Here is a 17,716-nt window from a genome sequence, read left to right as displayed (position 1 = left end):
AATTAAATCAATATTTAAGCAAAGCGAGATCTAAAATAATTCAATTATACAGTTTATTCTCTTACAACTAATTAAACAGATTAAACAGACCCATAGCTAGAGTACACTACATACACTTGACAATGAACTCCAGGAAGGCCAGTTCCTTGTTCAGCTCGGTGACCCTCTTGAAGTGCCTCTGGACGTAGGGCGTGAGGACCTCGACCATGTTGCCATTGTTGTAGAACCGCGCCTTGGGATCCTGCAGGGCGTCGCCGATCAAGTGCTTGAGGATCAGGTTGCCCACCTGCGAGTGCCGCGAGTTGGTGGTCCAGGCCTTGACATGCTGCAGCAGCGCCACCCTCTGGTCCACGTTCAACTGGTCCACCAGCTGGCGGAGACCGGGCTCATCTCGCTGGCGCACAAAGTGGTTGATGATGTCGAAGCTGGCCTTCGGCTTGTCCAGGTTCAGGGCCAGCACGAAGGCCTTGTGCAGCTGCTTCTGGGCGTGCAGCAGCGAGTGAAGGGTCTGCTCCTGCTCCAAGGTGGCCTGCCGCTGATCCAACGCCTCGTTGCGCGTCGCCTGGGTGACGTCGCCGAAGCGTATCAGCTTGGAGTCGGCCCCTCCGGTGTAGAAGAACCGATTGCTCCGCCCGGAGACGGCCAGAGCCCAGACGCGGTCGCTGTGCTCGTCCAGCGATTGCAGGCATGTGTTGGTCTTGATGTTCCAAAGCTTCAGCAGGCCATCGGAGGCGGCGGACAGGATGAACTTGCCGTGATCCAGGAACTCGGCCCGCAGTATTGTGCACTCCTGATCGAACCGCTTGATGCAGGCAAAGCTGCCGATGGACCAGAGACGCAGCGTGCAGTCCGAAGACGAGGTGAGCACGACCTGGTCCACCGGCGAGAATCGCACACTCCACACGCCACGCGTGTGACCCCTTAACACGCCCTGCAACGAGTTGGACTCCGCCAGCCAGATCTTGGCCGTCTTGTCCTGCGAGGCGGTGGCCAGCAGCTTGTTGTTGGGGGCATAGGCCACACAGTTCACCTCCTTGTCGTGGCAGAGCGCCGCGTAGCGCAGATTGAAGGAGTACGAGTTGCGGTCCTCCTTGGCCCTGGCCAACTGCCACACCTTCATGCTGCCGTCCTGGCTGACGGATGCAAAGCCGGTGGCCCCGTTGTGCGTCATGGCCACGCATCCAATGGTGGACGTGTGGCAGTTGGCCTGCTGAGTTAGCGCCTCCAGAGAGCAGTCCTTGTCGTGCTGCAGCCGCCACAGGCGCACGCTGCAGTCCTTGCCCACCGAGATGAGCAGGTTCTGGGAGGCGGCCAGGGACATGACTGTATCGGAGTGGCCAACGATCAGCTGGCAGTTCATGTCGTGCTCCGTGTCGTACAGCTTGAAGTGCTTGCTGTTGGTGGCCACGGCCAGGTAGCGATCGTTGTCGCCCATGAAGCACATGTCCAGGATCTCGTCGTTGTAGCCCACTAACTGTTTGACTGCTGCCAGACTTTCCGAGTCGTAGACAAGGATATTCTGCTCAGTGGTGACCAGTGCCAGCTGCTTGAGCTCGCTGCAGTGCAGCAGTCTGCTGATCTGGAAGTCGGACTGGGAGAGAAGGTCCCTGATCTTCCAAGTCTTGACATTCACTTGTTGCAGCTTCCCCGGCCCACTGGCCACTATTATCTGGCTTCCCTCGTCCACATAAGCGACTCCCTCCAGTTCATCGTACAGGGGGAGAACCTTCAGCTGCTTGCTCTCCAACTGCTCTTGCAGTTGCCACACGATCAGCACCTTGTCCCGGCTGACGGTCACCACCTCATCGCAGTCTGAGGCGTTGCTCTTGAAGCTCAGGCCCGTAATCTGCGAAAGATGGCCGCGCATTTTGTGCCGCAGCGTCTTCGTTTCGTAGTTCCAGGCATACACGGTGTTGTCCGATCCCCCGGCGTAGATCTCCTTGCGCAGCACGTTGGGATGGAAGACGAGCAGCCAGGCGGGACCCGGAAAATCCTTCAGGGCGCCCAGGCAGCTGTTGTTCGAGTAGTCCCACAGCCTCAGTGTGGCGTCCGCCCCGCCGCTGGTGCAGATGAGCCGGCCGCAGGGACTGAACTCCACCCGGATGACGGGTCCCTTGTGCTGGGCCTTCCACAGCTTCACCAGCTTGCCGGTGGCCAGCTGCCACAGCCGCAGCAGGCCACTCCGGTGAGCAGTGACCAGGTGCTCCTGCGACAGCCCGAAGCAGGTGATTGTGTCCTCCTCCACATCGATGTTCTCCAGCTCCGGCGGCCTCTTGTTCTCAGCCGACGATGGAGTCGCCCCGAAGCTCTGCAGGATCTGGGAGGTCTGCACATCCACCTGGTTGACGACCGCTCCATTCAGGCAGTAAAAGTGCTGGCCATCCGCGCTCCAGGCAATGTCGCCGCCGGCGTAGAAGTTCGTGTAGCGCGCCTCCGCCGCATAGCTACAAAAATGTGATGTTATTAATATTACCCATTAATTATACAAGTTTTAGTTACCTTTTCTCGCTGATATTCGCCAACATGATTTCCGTTGTTTATAAATACAAAAACCGCGTGCACCGCGGATCGGAGAACTAAAGAAACTGAACTAGTTCGAAATGGAACTGAACAGAACTCGTTTGGGGTATTCCTTTGCTGCAAATAAATCAATTTTTATTTTATTTGAAATGGTTTAAAAACATTAAAATTATTTTAATTTTAATTATTAATTTATTATTTATTATTTGTTTATTTACCCCAAAATAAACATCCCTTAATAAATTAAATTGTAATTACAGGTTTTTTTTTTTATACAGTTAACTTTAGGTTTTTGAATTCACTAAATTAAATCAATAACCAAATTAACTTAAGCTTGCTAGGGAAAGCTTTAAAAACTTATGTAAAAAACATTTTATAATGGTAAAATTAATAAAACTCAAAACTAATCAGTATGTTGTGATTTTTAATATTAAACTTATAATGATTACGGTCCCTGATAAAAATCTAACTTCACGTTGCAAAACATATTATATCACCTTCTACCCTTACCTTATATATTATTTTTGTATCTTTAGTTAAAAATATATTAATAAGTTTTAAAATTTTTATTTTTTTAATTTGTGATAGCCACAATTGTTTTGCACGACAGTCGGTTTTATTTTTTTAATATGTGATAGCCACAATTGTTTTGCACGATAGTCGGTTAGAATTGGGTGCTCGTTAGCAAACTATCGAATTTGTTGTAATCGATAGGCGCCTTTGTTTTGTCCACCACTAGCCAAGCAAAAGCCGTCAAATCATCGTCGTTCATTTGACCCAACAAATTAAACTTATTTTTGCCTTCAAATAGTTTAAATTTCGACCGAATCTTCGCTATGAGTACTATTGGCACAGGAGTAAGTAGTTGGTGACCCAAATCTCCGATCGATAGGTGCTTATCAAGGTCTTTTCGGTTGCAGTACGACTTGTCGGCCTCGCAATTCTCGCCGGATGGTCGCGTTTTCCAGATCGACTACGCCTCGAAGGCGGTTGAGAAGAGCGGCACCGTTATCGGGATCCGTGGCAAGGACGCCGTGGTCCTGGCCGTGGAGAAGATCATCACCAGCAAGCTGTACGAACCGGACGCCGGTGGGCGCATCTTCACCATCGAGAAGAACATCGGAATGGCGGTGGCGGGACTGGTCGCCGATGGAAACTATGTGGCGGACATCGCCCGCCAGGAGGCGGCCAACTTCCGGCAGCAGTTCGAGCACGCCATCCCGCTTAAGCACCTGTGCGACCGCGTCGCCGGTTACGTCCACGCCTACACTCTGTACAGCGCCGTCCGCCCCTTCGGGCTGTCCATCATCTTCGCCTCGTGGGACGAGGTCGAGGGCCCGCAGCTCTACAAGATCGAGCCCTCTGGCTCCTCCTTCGGCTACTTCGCCTGCGCCAGCGGCAAGGCCAAGCAGCAGGCCAAGACCGAGATGGAGAAGCTCAAGCCGGACATGAAGATCGACGATCTGGTGAAGAGCGCCGGCGAAATGTAGGTCTTCTTGGCAAGAGGTACTCCAGAAGTCTCTGATCTCTGATCTTTCGGAAAAACTCTTGAAGAGGTTTCATTTCTCTAAGACCTGGCATGCTGTTGGAATCAGATTGCAAGAGATTTCTGGGACCCTTTAATACTATTTATTATATGTAATTCGTAGCAACTAATTACCATGTCTATTTTACTTTTAGCATCTACAAGGTCCATGACGAACTCAAGGACAAGGACTTCCGCTTCGAAATGGGTCTGGTGGGCAGAATAACCGATGGCCTGCATCGCATTAATCCCCCAGAGCTGACGGAGAAGGCGCGGAATGCCGGAGATGCCGCCAACAAGGAGGATGACAGCGACAATGAGACGCACTAGTGGCGTTTTTGGCAGTGAATCTAATTCTGGGCCTAAATACATAACGTTAATTTTATATTTCCCTTAAAGCGCAAAATGTATACAACAAATTGGGTGAACAAATGGCTTTTATTTTTATTTGTTTTAGTTTTGCGGGGCTACAAAATGGTATGATCAAAAATTGCTTAGGTTTTTATGATTTATTAATTTTAAGCTGCGATGGTTTTTGCTTGTATTTAGACTTGTTGAATTGTTGACTTTAATAATTGCTGAAATATTTAAAATCAGTTTATCGAATTTGGAACTAGTTCAGATGAACAGCTATCGAAGGCCGTTCGATAACAATTAAGTTGTGTTATCGCTCACAGCTGATGCAGTTCGCGCCAGAAATTTTTGTTTGTGATTTAACGCTCTGCACGACTTAAAATAAATTTGAAGATTTATAAGTGAAATGACTACGCTAATAGAACAATTGATCACCAAAATGGGCCTGCGGGAGGAGCCCAACGTGATTGAGTAAGTTTGTTATAAAAATATGTGAAGAAACCCCATTAGTTGAGCATAATCCTTTGCAGGAAAACCACCGAGTTGGTGCGTCTGCTGGAACTGCGCTCCACAAATGTCCCTCTGCAGATCAATGAGTACGGGAAGATAGTCCTGTGTGCGGACTTGGCTTCCTGCCTGCTGGGCATCGGGTTCGACAAGGAGCAGGCCCTCAAGTTGTCCGGGCTGCGCAAGAGTCACTACCTCAACAACAAACGGATGTTCGAGAAGCTGCTGGATCTGAACAAGCTGGCCAGCGTGAACGACATCTGCGTGCAGCTGAGCCTCAATGAGGTGGCCCGCAAGGCGGAGGAGCTGATGACCCTCTTTAGGGGCGTGGCGGCCACCGAGGACACCGGCACCGACACCACCCATCCGCAGTACGCCGCCATGGCGGTCTTCCAGGCCTGCCGCCTGCTCAAGAAGAAGGTCTCCAAGTCGAAGCTCATGCCCTTCAGCAACCTGCGGCCCACGCAGTTCCAGCAGCTCGAGCACCAGTGGGATCGCATGATAGCCAAGCACCACAAGGAGGTTCAAGTATCAGCCACCTGCGATCTGGAGGGCAAGCTCAAGCAAAGCCAGCAGGAGAACATTAAGGGCCAGGAGGCCAAGAAGTTGCAGAAGCCTCAGGCGGAGGACTACGAAGTTTGGAAGGCGCGAATGCTGGCCACTGCCCAGGCCAAGCTGAAAGAACTGGAAGCATCCCGGCCGGATAACCAGCTCCTTGAGGCTTAGACATTTCTGTTTTTAGCTTTTAAACGTGTCATGAGAAAACCAGTTTAAAATTTTAATAGTACTTATTTATTACACTCAACAATATGGTTAGTTGTAGGTATAAGATAAAAGAGCGTTACAAATTAAAATGGCCAAGATTTTAATTGATTATTACTCAAGGAATTAGAATTCCTAAGGTCGGCATCGTTAGACTTAAGAGTTAATCTAAAAACGTCAAGAGTTTTTGGTTTTTTTTTTTCCCATGTGAGAGATGAGCCAATCGGTAAGATCAACTGGATTACCCTCGTCATCGTGTGCTGAAAGTATTATAATAGTTTGAATTATAAATGCGGCCCTGCTTATTTAAACCTACACTTATAGATGATGGCTAGGTTGCGAGTCTCCGGACACATATGAATGAGCTCTGCCAATTTCTCATTGAATCTCATCCTGATCTCTCTCTCCAATTCCTTCATCTGCCATGTGCCCGTCGATCCGGACACCAGGGCTTCGGAAAAGCTCATCATGGGCTCGGCAAGCTCGACAACAAAGTAATATATCTTGTCATTCACCTTCTTCCTGTAGACATCGTGCTTTAGGATACGATCCCCTCTGCTCGTTTCAAGGGGCTTAACATTTAACTGTGTCATCTGTACAATGAACTTCAAGAGATTTACGTACCCTAGCTTTACATATAAAATGCTTCTTAAGTATTTCATGGTTAGAGGACTCGTCGAGACTAAGGATCACCAGTTGATTCAAGCCAAAAGATACGTTGTCCTTGGCCTGGGAAGTACATAAATATTATTACCTTAAATGAAAACTTAAAACAAACCAACCTCATAGACATCCATCCGAGGTTTAAGCCCATCGTCCTGGCGTTCGGGCAGTGAGGCTTTGAGGCGCCCATGGAACCAGTTTAAGGCCATTCCGGTTGCATAATCCAGTCCATGCGAGTCCCTCAACCAGTAGAGATCGGTCAGCGGGCTCTGCTCGACATATTTTAAGAGCCAGTACAGAGGAATATGTACCAGGAACTTGAACGAAGGAAACACGGCCCTTAAGTTCCCAGTAACCGAGATAACCATTCCCAAGAAGACACACCACAGCAGACATTTTGATTTGTTTCTGTAGGTGAACGAGCGGCGGAGAATCCTCCGCACCCGATCCTCGGGCAGATAGTTCGGCTTATGTCGGACGTATTCGACCACGCTCAGAAATAAACGCTGCAGGATGTCAGCCAAAAACACCGTTTCCACAATGTGAACAGACGTGACTGCAACGAATCTCATTGATATGGTCAATGTTCTAATCATTCCGAGCACACAGCTCACCCACCTACTATGTAATCTTCGATCATCTTTTCAAATAAAAACATTTACGGCCCTCTCCGGTTTTTGAAATATACGTATGTAATGGGACTGTGTGACCAGATCATTTTAAAGATTTCCTAAAAGCTGAATTCTTGTGAAAAAATTGATCGACAAATTATGATCATATATTGGCAATATTTTAAATTGTATTGAATAAATTTTTTGGAAGTCTTAAGTTATTTTTATTTCTGGGTATAAAAAAAAATTTTATGAATATTATTTTTTATCCCTAAAGTAAAGCCCACTTGAAAACTTTTTTTTGTATATTAGTACAACTTATTTATTATACTCAACATTATCATTAGTGTTAGATAAAACAGTAAAAAAGAGCTTTGCAAATTACATTGAACAAGTAATGCCTAACTACGGGACTAATAGAGATAGTATTTCGCTTGGTGACATCGTTAAACTCGTAGCTTTCTTTCGAATTCTCAGTCGGTCGATTCGTCAATAATTTTGGTTTTATTTTTCATGTGATCTATGAGCAATTCGCCGACATCAACAAGATTACCCTTGGTATCATGGGCTGCAAAAAAGAGAGGATCGTTAAGTTCGAATAAGTGTAACAGCTTTTTATATTTATATTTAGTTTTTATACTGTTTCTGTTTTTATACTGTTTACTTAGTTTTCAAGCGTCGTTAAGAGTTTCAACCTACAGTTATAGATGATGAGCTCCACTTCGTTGCGGGTCTCGGGCCACGTCGTAATGAGCTCCTTCAGGTGCTTGTAGAACTTGAGCCAGATCTCCCGCTTTAGTTCCTGCATCTGCCAGGTGGCCGACAAGTTGAACTGCATGGCATCGAAGAAGGATAACATGGGCGTGGCGCCCTCCATGGCGAAGTAGTAAAACTTGCCGTTTATCCTGTGCTTCAGTTTGTATACAGCGTGCTTAAAAGGACGATACACTCCAGCTCTGTTAATGAACTTCGTTTCCAGGGGCTACAAACGGAATAACTTCAGTTATGGTTTGAATTTCAACAGGAATTTGTGAACTTGTACCTCAACTTTTTCCAAATACTTGCTGTCCAGTTCACCGCTGACGAACATTTCGTCGGGTATAAGGATTACCAGTCGATCCACGCCAAAAGTCACGTTCATCTTGTCCTGGAGAGTATATAATCATTATTTCTTTGACCTGTTGAGACCTTTATATTACCCTACCTCATACAAAGCCATTCGGTGCTTGAGTCCGTCGTCCTTGCGTTCGGGCAGTGATAGTTTGAGGTAGCCGTGGAAGTAGTTGGAGGCCATTCCGGCCGCATAGTCCAGGCCATGTGAGTCCCGTATCCAGTGGGCGTAGCTGAGGGTGCTCTGGCCCAGGTCACTGAAGATCCAGTAGAGCGGCATGTGGGCCAGGAACATGACCGTGGGCACTACGCTCCTGAAGTTCCCGGAAACGGAAATTCGGGAAAGTCCCACGATCAGGTAGGCCAGCAGCAGGTACGCCGATTTGTTGTTGTACGTGTACGAGCGACGCACAACGGTCCACAGCCGATCCTCCGGCAGATAGTACCGGCTATATCGGACATATTCGACGACACAGCGGTACAAGCGCTGCAGGAAGTCGGCCAGAAACACGGTGGCCACAACGCGCACAGAGGTGTCTGCAATGAATCACGGCTTTATAGTCCGCCGTAGCCATAGCTCCTTATCAATCGTCACTCACCTATGTAATCTCCGATCATTTTTTTCAAATAAAAACATTTCCTGCTCTTCGCCGTCCGCACTTCGTGCTCCTCTTCTTCCGCGCCGTTTGCGATTGCCATTTCGCCAAACATATGGTAAACGGAAACGGGTTGCCAGATCGATCTCAGGAATTCGCGAAAGCTTACTGGGAATTCAAATAAAATTGTTCGTTAACAAAACATTGATAAAATAAACAAATATAAAAGAATTTTTTTTATATAAAATACTTCTGTTTACTACTATTTAATTGATCACAACTGTAAGTTATTCATATGTATGTAAACCGATTTTTCTAAAATCTTTTAGAGAAAATTTTTCGATAATGGTCCCAAAGCTATTTGAAACCAAATAATATGTATGTATGTCTACAGCAAGCATTCCAGTTCTTGTGTGCAACTTATAAAAGCGCAATCAATGAAATACATTGTTCTGTTTATTTGTTCATTTTCTGTGTTTATTTATTCCTATTAGAGACTTGTGCGTGTGTTCAAATTTTCAATAATATAAATATTTTTACTTAGTAGGATTTTTAAAGAGATTTTAAAGAATAAACAATTTAAGAAGGGACTTTTTTAAGAAAGAGATATAAAAATTGGTAGGCAACACCTAATTTCTTGTAAAAGACTTTAGCTGTAAGATAATTAATGTTATCTTTAAATAAAAAAAAACAACCATTTATATACGTATAGTATATATTAAACTACGTTGTACATTTTAAAATTATTTATTGAACGATACGATATGAATAACTTATAATTACTATTATCCAATTTATATCCTGTTGAACTTTAAGCCTAGTGATTTCGTTTTAAATTTACTAAATTTTGGAAAAAATTAACCTACACGTTCATTATTGAAATTGCAATAACATAAACTACTGAAATCTGATCTATGGTATGCCTCTGGTTTTGTTCAATAGTCTTTGGTATTAATTTGGGAAATGTTTTTTAAAATACGTATATACCAAATGTATCGCGCTACGAGAAAAGTCACGTTCCCAACTCAAAAGTGTTAATGTAAATGTGCAAAATTTATGACAATCATGATCAGAATAAATATAAACTTAACTTGGAAATTCATTTTGAGGGGCAGTTTATACATATGGTTCTTTTATTAAATCCCCAAACTTATAATTCTTAAAATCGTGTAACTCACGTACATCTTATATATTAGAAACTCATTCTGGCTTTTAAATTTTAGAACAATGTAACTATTTTACTTACATGTGTCTGCGTGGGAGTACTAATCTCAACTAACTAAGTGATATCAGGTTCCAAAGCTTACTACAAATTGTATGTCTTTCTGGTTTGAATACACAACGGCTTATATGTTAATTTAAAGAATTGCAAATTGTTTCCGAATATTTTATATACTTTGTCTTGATCGGGGACACGGTTTTCAACTGAATGATCTAATCTTCCAGTTGATACTGCCAAGACGTTGATGGGATGTCCCTGTTTCATCCCACAGAGCCATAAAATATATTATTCAAAAACAATTAATAATAAGACCGTTAAACACATTTTATAAAAACGCGTTATTTAGGGTGACCGCATACTATACTTCCAGATAACTTTGAAAGTATTAATCCAATGCATCGATAGTGCAATCGATGTTTCCCCACCTCTAATTTCTATAACTGCATCCGAAGCGTCAGCAATTGTTGTTATTATCAATGCAAAAATCATATTAATTTCGTGATGTTTTCAAGTACGCGCCAATAAAAATAATGAAATTGATGTTAGCCAGAGCCGCTAAACCCAAAATGTAAATCTGAAGTTTGTCCAGCTACCCGAAGCAAAGATAATTGGATAAACAAAGCAAGTACGTTTATATTTCATTATATATGTAAATTGTACATATATAACATATTACTCATGAACGGCACTTATTGTTGCGACTTAAGGGCTGTGGCTTAGATTAGTAGCTACTAAATCAATAATTTTCTGACTTCACAGATTCCGATCGCACGTCATCAGTGGCGATTCGTTGTTGATTCCCCCCGATAAGCCAAAAACAAAGCGGGTTGAGCAGGGGCAGGAAGTGACGAACCGCACCCTTAACAAAGAAGAATCTGCGGCACCAGCATGCCCATACTATACAGTGTCATATCGCGGGGCACCACGGTGCTGGCCAAGTTTGCCGAGTGCGTCGGCAACTTTGCCGAAGTTACGGAGCACATAATCGGCCGGATCGGGGTGCACAACCACAAGATGACCTACACACACGGCGACTACCTGATCCACTACAACTGCGAGAACAAGCTGGTTTACATGTGCATCACCGACAACGTGGGTGAACGAACCACTGGCCCAGTTACCCACCAGTGGCCCACTCATTGCCCAATCGATAATGTATCTTTTTCTTCGTAGGAGTTCGAGCAATCGCGGGCCTTCCTCTTCTTGGCGGATGTCAAGCAGAAGTTCATCCAGACCTATGGCCTGCAGGTGGCCACGGCCATTGCCTACTCGATGAACACGGAATTCTCCAAGATCTTGGCCCAGCAGATGGTCTACTTCAGTCAGTCGCGGGAGGTGGACACCATTTCGCGGGTCCATGGACAGATCGACGAGCTAAAAGACATAATGGTTAAGAATATTGGTGAGAAGGCGTACTGATCTCAGAATAGTATTAGTTTTCTGACCCTTCTTCATCGCAATTGCAGACAGTCTGCGGGATCGCGGCGAGAAACTGGAGCTGCTGGTCAACAAGACCGAAAACCTGAGCAATAATGTAAGATGCCACCAAGTAAGCTGGGAAATGTTACCTTATCTGCTTTTTTTACAGTCCGTTGCATTCCGCAAAGCCTCGCGAAACTTGGCACGACAAATGTTCTGGAAGAACATCCGCATCTACGTGGTGGTGGGCCTGGTGATAACCTTCATTGTTTACGTGATCGTGAGCATGGCCTGCGGTGGCCTTGCCTGGCAGTCCTGTGTTTAAGACGCGCTTTTTAAAGTTGTTTGTATTGTTATAGGCTCATAACACATGTATATTTGCATATAAAACTCTACGGTACTCTCATTATATATGTTCTATGTAACAAACGTGAATATATACAGTAAACTATCTTGGAAAAGCCATCAAAGTGTTCACTGGTCCCCTATGTATACCACATCGTTGGCCTTGACCTTTCCCGGCAGCCGAAGTCCCAAATGAATGCCCATAGCCGGTGCGCTGTACTTGAACTTGCGGTAGCTATGGATACAAAGTAAAACGCTAAGAAGGAATGTTCCGATTTGGCAAAGACTCACCTCTTCAGCGTCTTGAGTGGCTCTCCGTCAGAGTTTATCGCAGCCGTCTTCACATCTATGTTCGGAACGATGCAGCGAGTGCATGGGCCCACCGTTCGGAACACAGCATCATCCCCAATGCGAAGCCACTGCCAATTGTCCTCGGCATAGGGCTCATCCACATCCATTTTCAGATCGAAACTTCCACGGAACTGCAGGGCGTCCACAGGATTCTTCAGGCGGGTGTTAAGATCAGCCACCGACGAAAGGTTCATCAGCATAAAACTGGTGGCATCGGTGAAGGCGCCCTATGAAAACAGAGAGTAATTTTAAAGCCGCTAAATAGCCCTACAATTTGAAAACTGGTACAAGATACCCACCGTATCCTCCTGTCTTACTGAGGGCATGTCCTTGAGGTCCGGATTGCTAGCCTTTACTGGTTTCGGATAGGGATAGTGAACCAGCTTGAGGCCGGAATCCTTCTTTAGGATGGCCTGGGAGAACCACTTGTTGATCCGATCTCCACAGGGCATCACGTCCACGGGCACGCCCCAAACGGCGGTACGCACATCCTTTTCGGGACCATCAAGCTTCTCAAAGTCCAACTCCAGGTCGGGCATGTCCTGGGCGCTAAAGAGCAACTTACCAGGGCGACACTTTCTTTGAGCGGATCTGGGTCATTTTCGGATAGGTCCGAGCCGTGATCATCTCGTTCTTCTCATTGACCACCATCAAGGTGCGATCTCTTATTCCCTCAAAGGACATGCTAAGCACATCGCAGTCGTACTCCACGTCAGGCTTCCAGATTTCTAGAGGAGCACAGGACTTCACGGGAAAGAAGTGGATCGCCTGCACAGTGCCCACACGTCGCCACTTTTGGGGCATTACATCGCGGGTCAGGTGGCGGTACAGTAGGTAACTGGCCCCGCCCACAGCCACCAGTCCGACGCCCACGCCCACCAAGGCCTTGGGACTGAGGTCAAAGGTCGCGTTGCTTCCACCGGCTGCAGGATAACCTAAATTACCAAAGTTTCCCTTGATTTAAATCGGTTTTGCACTCACTTGCCATGATCTCCTGTTTTGCTCTGTAGCCACTTGTTGCTTTCTCTGCGTTAAAAGCTCTACTGATTAGATTTATTGGACAAAAGCTTTCTTTTAAAGATTAAAGGCTGGACAACATGTACATCCATTTTTGGGTGGAATATTGGGAAAAGCAATTTAACAAAACAACAACATTTTATCTACAGTATAAAAATAATAAAAGTAAAACATTTATTTATTTCATGTATTTTTTGTTTTAAAATTAATTTTACTGCCGTCTACACTTTAATCGATAACTGTTATCAGTGAAGCAGCCGGTAAATTTGTTTACATTTGTGTATCAAAGTTCTTAAAGTTCTAAGTTCTCAAGAACTTAGGAATACCTCTGTTCCCCAGCAATCTTCCTTTACTTCAATGTCTGGTTGACCAAAAAGACCATCGCAACATCTTCACATATTGAGAAGGTCGTCAAACCCATGGAAATCCTGTAGAGGTGCATACACTTTCTTATCTCTGAACCTTCTAAGGTCCCTGATCCCTCTTCTTCCCGATTCCAGTCTGGTACTCATGGAAACCCACCCACGGTACTTTCATACTAAAAGCTATGTACATATAATAAACTCGTTACTGGAAAAGGCCTAGAAGGGTTCACTGGTACCCAACGTAAACCACATCGTTGGCCTTGACCTTTCCCGGCAGCCGAAGTCCCAAGTGAATGCCCAGGGCCGGCGAGCTGTAGTTGAACAATCGGTAGCTGTGAAGAAGTACAAGAAATCAGTACCACGATAAGTCGGATTGCTTACACTTTGCACAATGCAATGACTCACCTCCTCAAGGTCTTAAGTGGTTCCCCATCGGGGTCCCTTTCAGCCGTCCTTACATTGATGTTCGGAAAAATGCATCGGGTGCAGGGCGCCACCGAACGGAAAACAGCATCATCCCCAATGCGAAGCCATTTCCAGTTGTCCTCGGCATAGGGCTCATCCACATCCATTTTCAGTTCGAAATTACCGCGGAACTGCTGTGCATCCACAGGGTTCTTTAGTCGGGTGTTAAGATCAGCCACCGACGAAAGGTTCATCAGCATATAACTGGTGGCATCGTTAAAGGTGCCCTGTGGGAAGATGATACATGAAAGGGTAGATCAAACATAGAGGTTATATTTATCTTTGGGTGAACTAGACCTTATAAATTTAAAGTTAATTAAGCCCCAAAACTCGGACACGGGATTAAAACACTCACCGAATCCTCCTGTCTAATGAAGGGCATATTTTTGAGCCGCGGATTAATAGTCATCACTGGCTTTGGATAGGCATAGTGAACCAGCTTGAGGCCGGAATCCTTCTTTAGAATGGCCTGGGAGAACCACTTGTTGATCCGATCCCCGCAGGGCATCACGTCCACGGGCACGCCCCAAACGGCGGTGCGCACATCCTTTTCGGGACCCTCAAGCTTTTCAAAATCCAACTCCAGGTCGGGTAGGTCCTTGGCGTTAAAGAGCAGCTTACTGGGCGAAACCTTCTTTGAGTGGATCTGGGTCATCTGTGGATACACCCGAGCCGTGACCATCTCGTTCTGGTCATTGACCACCATCAAGGTGCGATCCCTTATTCCCTCAAAGGACATGCTGAGCACATCGACGTCGTACTCCACGTCAGGCTGAGCGATCTCCAGAGGAGCACAGGACTTGACCGGAAAGAAGTGAATCCTCTGCACAGTGCCCACACGTCGCCACTTTTGGGGCATTACATCGCGGGTCAGGTGGCGGTACAGTAGGTAACTGGCCCCGCCCACAGCCACCAGTCCGACGCCCACGCCCACCAGGGCCTTGGGACTGAGGTCAAAGGTCGCGTTTCTTCCGACGGCTGCAGGATAACCCAAATAACCAAAGTTTTCTTTGATTTAAATCGATTTTACACTCACTTGCCATGATCTCCTGATTTCTGTAGCCACTTGTTGCTTTCTCTGCGTTAAAAGCTCTACTGATTAGATTTATTGAACAAAAGCTCTCCTTTGATGAAGATCTATCCAAGACTGGACAGCATTTCCCACCTTTAATTACATTATAAAAATCAAATAAAAACAAAATCTTATGAACAATAAATGTAATCTGGTTTTTATAAAAAACACCATAAAAACAGGTTTTATTTTTTTATGGTTTTTTTTGGTTTTTAAATTACCATCTCTACCGCCTGCAGGTTAATCGATAACATTTATCGGTCATGTAGCCGGCGAATTTGTTTACATTTGTCTAACAATCAAGCAGCATTTAAAGAAGAGGTTAAAAGGCAGATATTAAGAATACCTCTTACTTAAGTGCTTTCTTCTGGGAGTATTCTAAATGAGCGACAGCGAATCAAAAGCCCAGAAGGGGTCAAAAGAAGAGACCTCCTCCCATGATCTTGAATTGGATGTGTGCAGCGAGAAGTTCAATCCTCTTCGTGCCTTATACGAACCCAATTACAAGGTGACTGATGCGGTTCCAAAAGTTCTGTACCAAAACCTGGCCGCCTTCGAGAGTGCACTCAAAAAGTTCGGGATCTGGCAGTTGAACAAGCGGCAGAAGGCGAAAACTGGAGGAGGAGCCGGAGGAGATCAAGAAGCAGCAAAAAAGGGCAGCACTTCCACCATGTCTGCAAACATCCTAGAGCCTCCTCAGCGCCGCTTTGAGCTCCATCAGATGCCCACAACGAGCAGCTCGAAGAAAAAGCACCATCGCAATATTTTCACCTATATGGAGGCGACTGTCGGTCCGCTGGAACTCCTCAGGAAGTGCATACCCTTGGCCGGCCACAAGGAAACCACCGAAAGGATACGAGTCCGGGTGGTGCTCCGCAAGCAGGGAGCAATAGGCGGCAATGTGGAGGGTGAACTGGTGGCCTTCGACAAGCAGTGGAATCTCCTCCTCAGAGGAGCCACCGAAACCTGGAAGCGGCGAAAGTACAATTACGGAGAGCAGAACATATGCGACACACCGGTGGACTGCACCGAGCGACTCAGGGAGCTGGGCATCACTCTGCCCCAGACTCAAGTCAAAAGTTTGAACCGAAAGAACGTGGAGATAAAGCGGCATCTGCCACAGATCCTGATACGCGGCGAAAATGTGGTGATAATAAGTTTAATAGCTAAGGAAACATAGTATACAGGTTGGATTAAGGCTTATCAATAATCAGGCTCAATTTATATGTTTTAGTACCTGGAAGAGATTTGTTTCCTTATCGTAAGTGTAGACCCTTGGTTTCATCAACTTCCAGTTCCTAAGGATCCTCCTCCTCCTCTGATTCCTTTTCTGACCTCTCGGCGTGTACCAACTTGTGCAGCTCCAGCACCTCCATGGTCTGAAAACTCCGCCGGCAGACGCTGCAGGAGAACCTGCGTACACTGTCGCCCTCGTGGAACTTTCGGATGTGGCACTTCAAGGTGTAATTCTCCCGGAATTGCCGGCTACAGTGGGGACAGGCTAATCTCGGCCGTTCGTGGGTGCGCCGGTGCACGGCCAAGGCGGAGCTGGTCTTGCAGCTGTGCCCGCACACCTCGCAGGTGTAGTTCCGCTCCCCCGCGTGCATGGCCTGGTGCTGATGGAAGTCCCACTTGGAGGGGGCGTTGTAGTCGCACTGGCCGCACTGCCACTCCTGCGGCTTAAAGTGGTACCGCGCCTGGTGCTGCTGCAGCTTCGAAGCGAGCGGGAATCCTTGGTGGCACACCTGGCACACATTCGGATTGGGTCCGTCATGAACGCGGAATTTGTGCAGCCGCAGCTGAAGATCGTTGAGGAAACGCCTGTCGCACTCCTCGCAAATGGTCACCGAGATGTGGCTCGTGGGCATGAATCTGAGCAAGCTGCGGTAGTACTTCGGGTGGCGGCAGCGAAAGTAGGAGTTGCTCAACTGCATCACATACTGCCGCTCGAACCAGACCTGCAGGAAACGGGCACTGGCACCGATCACCTGGGGCTGCAGCAGGAAGCCAAACCGTTGGAACAGTGCCTCTGCCACTTGTTGCGAACTCTTCAGGCGATCCTCTCGGTTAGTCCCACGGTGGCTGCTCCAGAGGAACTTGTGCCGGCGCAGAAGTTCTATGAAATACTGAATTATCTCAGGTCTAGTGCGATGGAGGCTGTAGAAGGGCTTGTTGGGTTTGTTCAGAATGTAGTCCTGTAAGGGTCAAGAAAAACACACTGGTAAAGAGAGGGTTTCATTAGCTACCAACTATGCTTACTTGGTGGCTAATCTTTCCAGGCTCATCCTGATTCGACTCTTCCTCAGAAAGAGAACTTAGTTCATCGTTAACCTGCTCATCTTCAAGAAACTCCACATTGGTGAACAATTCCGGCTCCTGGTGCTCTGCCACTTCGGGTTCCTGGCCAATGTCCGCCTCTGAGAGGTTGGCCAGCTCCACCTGGACCTCGTCCTGGATCTCATCCACATCTCCATTCACCTGGCCGGCTGCTCCATGCTTTTGGACTAGGTGTCTCAGGAAATCCTCCCACTCGCCACCGGCAAAAGTGTCCGCTTTGCAGAGACAGCACTTTATGCGAATGGATGAGTCCCTTTTCATATACACCCGGGCACTTTCCACATAATGCTGACCATTCGAGAGCTGAGGTGCCATGTCCTTGGATTCTACATGCTAAATTAATTATTTAAGCATTTCGTTTGTAAACTAATAGGACTGCCAGTGTTGAAAAGCGCGGGTCAGAAGCAGTGCTGTGTTATCGATAGACGGCACAGTGCTATCGCGCTATCGAATTCAAATGGCATTTTCGACTTGG

General features: G+C 46.4%; 10 protein-coding genes across 12 annotated transcripts; 4 read left to right on the top strand and 6 right to left on the bottom strand.

The window, feature by feature from the left end:
* Nucleotides 1-29: 29 nt before the first annotated feature.
* On the bottom strand, nucleotides 30-2,606 carry LOC128256603 (transducin beta-like protein 3). Its single transcript, XM_052987082.1, has 2 exons — nucleotides 2,500-2,606; nucleotides 30-2,444 (listed from the first exon to the last, which is right to left on the bottom strand). Exons 1-2 carry the CDS (start codon nucleotides 2,523-2,525, stop codon nucleotides 107-109), a joined length of 2,364 nt encoding a protein of 787 aa, XP_052843042.1. The 5' UTR covers nucleotides 2,526-2,606; the 3' UTR covers nucleotides 30-106.
* A 614-nt stretch (nucleotides 2,607-3,220) lies between these two features.
* On the top strand, nucleotides 3,221-4,477 carry LOC128256458 (proteasome subunit alpha type-3). The gene is made up of 3 exons (XM_052986835.1): nucleotides 3,221-3,377; nucleotides 3,441-4,006; nucleotides 4,201-4,477. Exons 1-3 carry the CDS (start codon nucleotides 3,357-3,359, stop codon nucleotides 4,373-4,375), a joined length of 762 nt encoding a protein of 253 aa, XP_052842795.1. The 5' UTR covers nucleotides 3,221-3,356; the 3' UTR covers nucleotides 4,376-4,477.
* A 234-nt stretch (nucleotides 4,478-4,711) lies between these two features.
* On the top strand, nucleotides 4,712-5,775 carry LOC128256457 (origin recognition complex subunit 6). Its single transcript, XM_052986834.1, has 2 exons — nucleotides 4,712-4,870; nucleotides 4,930-5,775. Exons 1-2 carry the CDS (start codon nucleotides 4,806-4,808, stop codon nucleotides 5,630-5,632), a joined length of 768 nt encoding a protein of 255 aa, XP_052842794.1. The 5' UTR covers nucleotides 4,712-4,805; the 3' UTR covers nucleotides 5,633-5,775.
* Nucleotides 5,755-7,032, bottom strand: LOC128256456 (stimulator of interferon genes protein homolog). 3 transcript variants are annotated; one of them, XR_008267783.1, is made up of 4 exons: nucleotides 6,451-7,032; nucleotides 6,293-6,397; nucleotides 5,985-6,223; nucleotides 5,794-5,928 (listed from the first exon to the last, which is right to left on the bottom strand). XR_008267783.1 is itself a non-coding variant. In XM_052986831.1 (4 exons), the coding sequence occupies exons 1-4, from the start codon at nucleotides 6,925-6,927 to the stop codon at nucleotides 5,846-5,848; spliced, it is 921 nt and encodes a 306-aa protein (XP_052842791.1). In that variant the 5' UTR covers nucleotides 6,928-7,032; the 3' UTR covers nucleotides 5,794-5,845. The 3 variants fall into 3 exon arrangements, 2 of the variants coding, with proteins under 2 accessions (XP_052842792.1, XP_052842791.1); XM_052986831.1 differs by having other exon boundaries at nucleotides 5,985-6,240; XM_052986832.1 differs by lacking the exon at nucleotides 5,985-6,223 and having other exon boundaries at nucleotides 5,755-5,928.
* Nucleotides 7,033-7,352: 320 nt separating this feature from the next.
* Nucleotides 7,353-10,097, bottom strand: LOC128256455 (stimulator of interferon genes protein homolog). The gene is made up of 6 exons (XM_052986830.1): nucleotides 9,895-10,097; nucleotides 8,652-8,816; nucleotides 8,147-8,589; nucleotides 7,985-8,089; nucleotides 7,642-7,924; nucleotides 7,353-7,510 (listed from the first exon to the last, which is right to left on the bottom strand). Exons 2-6 carry the CDS (start codon nucleotides 8,761-8,763, stop codon nucleotides 7,416-7,418), a joined length of 1,038 nt encoding a protein of 345 aa, XP_052842790.1. The 5' UTR covers nucleotides 8,764-8,816; nucleotides 9,895-10,097; the 3' UTR covers nucleotides 7,353-7,415.
* Nucleotides 10,098-10,293: 196 nt separating this feature from the next.
* Nucleotides 10,294-11,750, top strand: LOC128256599 (vesicle-associated membrane protein 7). Its single transcript, XM_052987078.1, has 5 exons — nucleotides 10,294-10,495; nucleotides 10,630-10,962; nucleotides 11,044-11,272; nucleotides 11,337-11,404; nucleotides 11,459-11,750. The coding sequence occupies exons 2-5, from the start codon at nucleotides 10,759-10,761 to the stop codon at nucleotides 11,612-11,614; spliced, it is 657 nt and encodes a 218-aa protein (XP_052843038.1). The 5' UTR covers nucleotides 10,294-10,495; nucleotides 10,630-10,758; the 3' UTR covers nucleotides 11,615-11,750.
* Nucleotides 11,731-13,106, bottom strand: LOC128256596 (mitochondrial amidoxime-reducing component 1-like). Its single transcript, XM_052987074.1, is given in 5 exon segments — nucleotides 11,731-11,869; nucleotides 11,926-12,212; nucleotides 12,285-12,554; nucleotides 12,556-12,908; nucleotides 12,967-13,106. Coding segments are annotated over 5 exon segments (1,023 nt in total). The 5' UTR covers nucleotides 12,974-13,106; the 3' UTR covers nucleotides 11,731-11,763.
* A 109-nt stretch (nucleotides 13,107-13,215) lies between these two features.
* Nucleotides 13,216-15,062, bottom strand: LOC128256597 (mitochondrial amidoxime-reducing component 1). Its single transcript, XM_052987076.1, has 4 exons — nucleotides 14,869-15,062; nucleotides 14,188-14,810; nucleotides 13,773-14,059; nucleotides 13,216-13,699 (listed from the first exon to the last, which is right to left on the bottom strand). The coding sequence occupies exons 1-4, from the start codon at nucleotides 14,873-14,875 to the stop codon at nucleotides 13,594-13,596; spliced, it is 1,023 nt and encodes a 340-aa protein (XP_052843036.1). The 5' UTR covers nucleotides 14,876-15,062; the 3' UTR covers nucleotides 13,216-13,593.
* A 64-nt stretch (nucleotides 15,063-15,126) lies between these two features.
* On the top strand, nucleotides 15,127-16,214 carry LOC128256598 (U7 snRNA-associated Sm-like protein LSm11). Its single transcript, XM_052987077.1, has one exon. The coding sequence runs from the start codon at nucleotides 15,287-15,289 to the stop codon at nucleotides 16,082-16,084; it is 798 nt and encodes a 265-aa protein (XP_052843037.1). The 5' UTR covers nucleotides 15,127-15,286; the 3' UTR covers nucleotides 16,085-16,214.
* On the bottom strand, nucleotides 15,993-17,715 carry LOC128256600 (zinc finger protein 502). The gene is made up of 3 exons (XM_052987079.1): nucleotides 17,164-17,715; nucleotides 16,142-17,099; nucleotides 15,993-16,070 (listed from the first exon to the last, which is right to left on the bottom strand). The coding sequence occupies exons 1-2, from the start codon at nucleotides 17,554-17,556 to the stop codon at nucleotides 16,203-16,205; spliced, it is 1,290 nt and encodes a 429-aa protein (XP_052843039.1). The 5' UTR covers nucleotides 17,557-17,715; the 3' UTR covers nucleotides 15,993-16,070; nucleotides 16,142-16,202.
* Between the last annotated feature and the right edge of the window lies 1 nt (nucleotide 17,716).

The sequence above is a fragment of the Drosophila gunungcola genome, assembly GCF_025200985.1.
Source record: "Drosophila gunungcola strain Sukarami chromosome 2R unlocalized genomic scaffold, Dgunungcola_SK_2 000020F, whole genome shotgun sequence".
NCBI lineage: Eukaryota > Metazoa > Arthropoda > Insecta > Diptera > Drosophilidae > Drosophila > Drosophila gunungcola.
The sequence above is the reverse complement of the archived record's forward strand: the minus strand, read 5'-3'. Positions and strand labels throughout refer to the sequence as shown.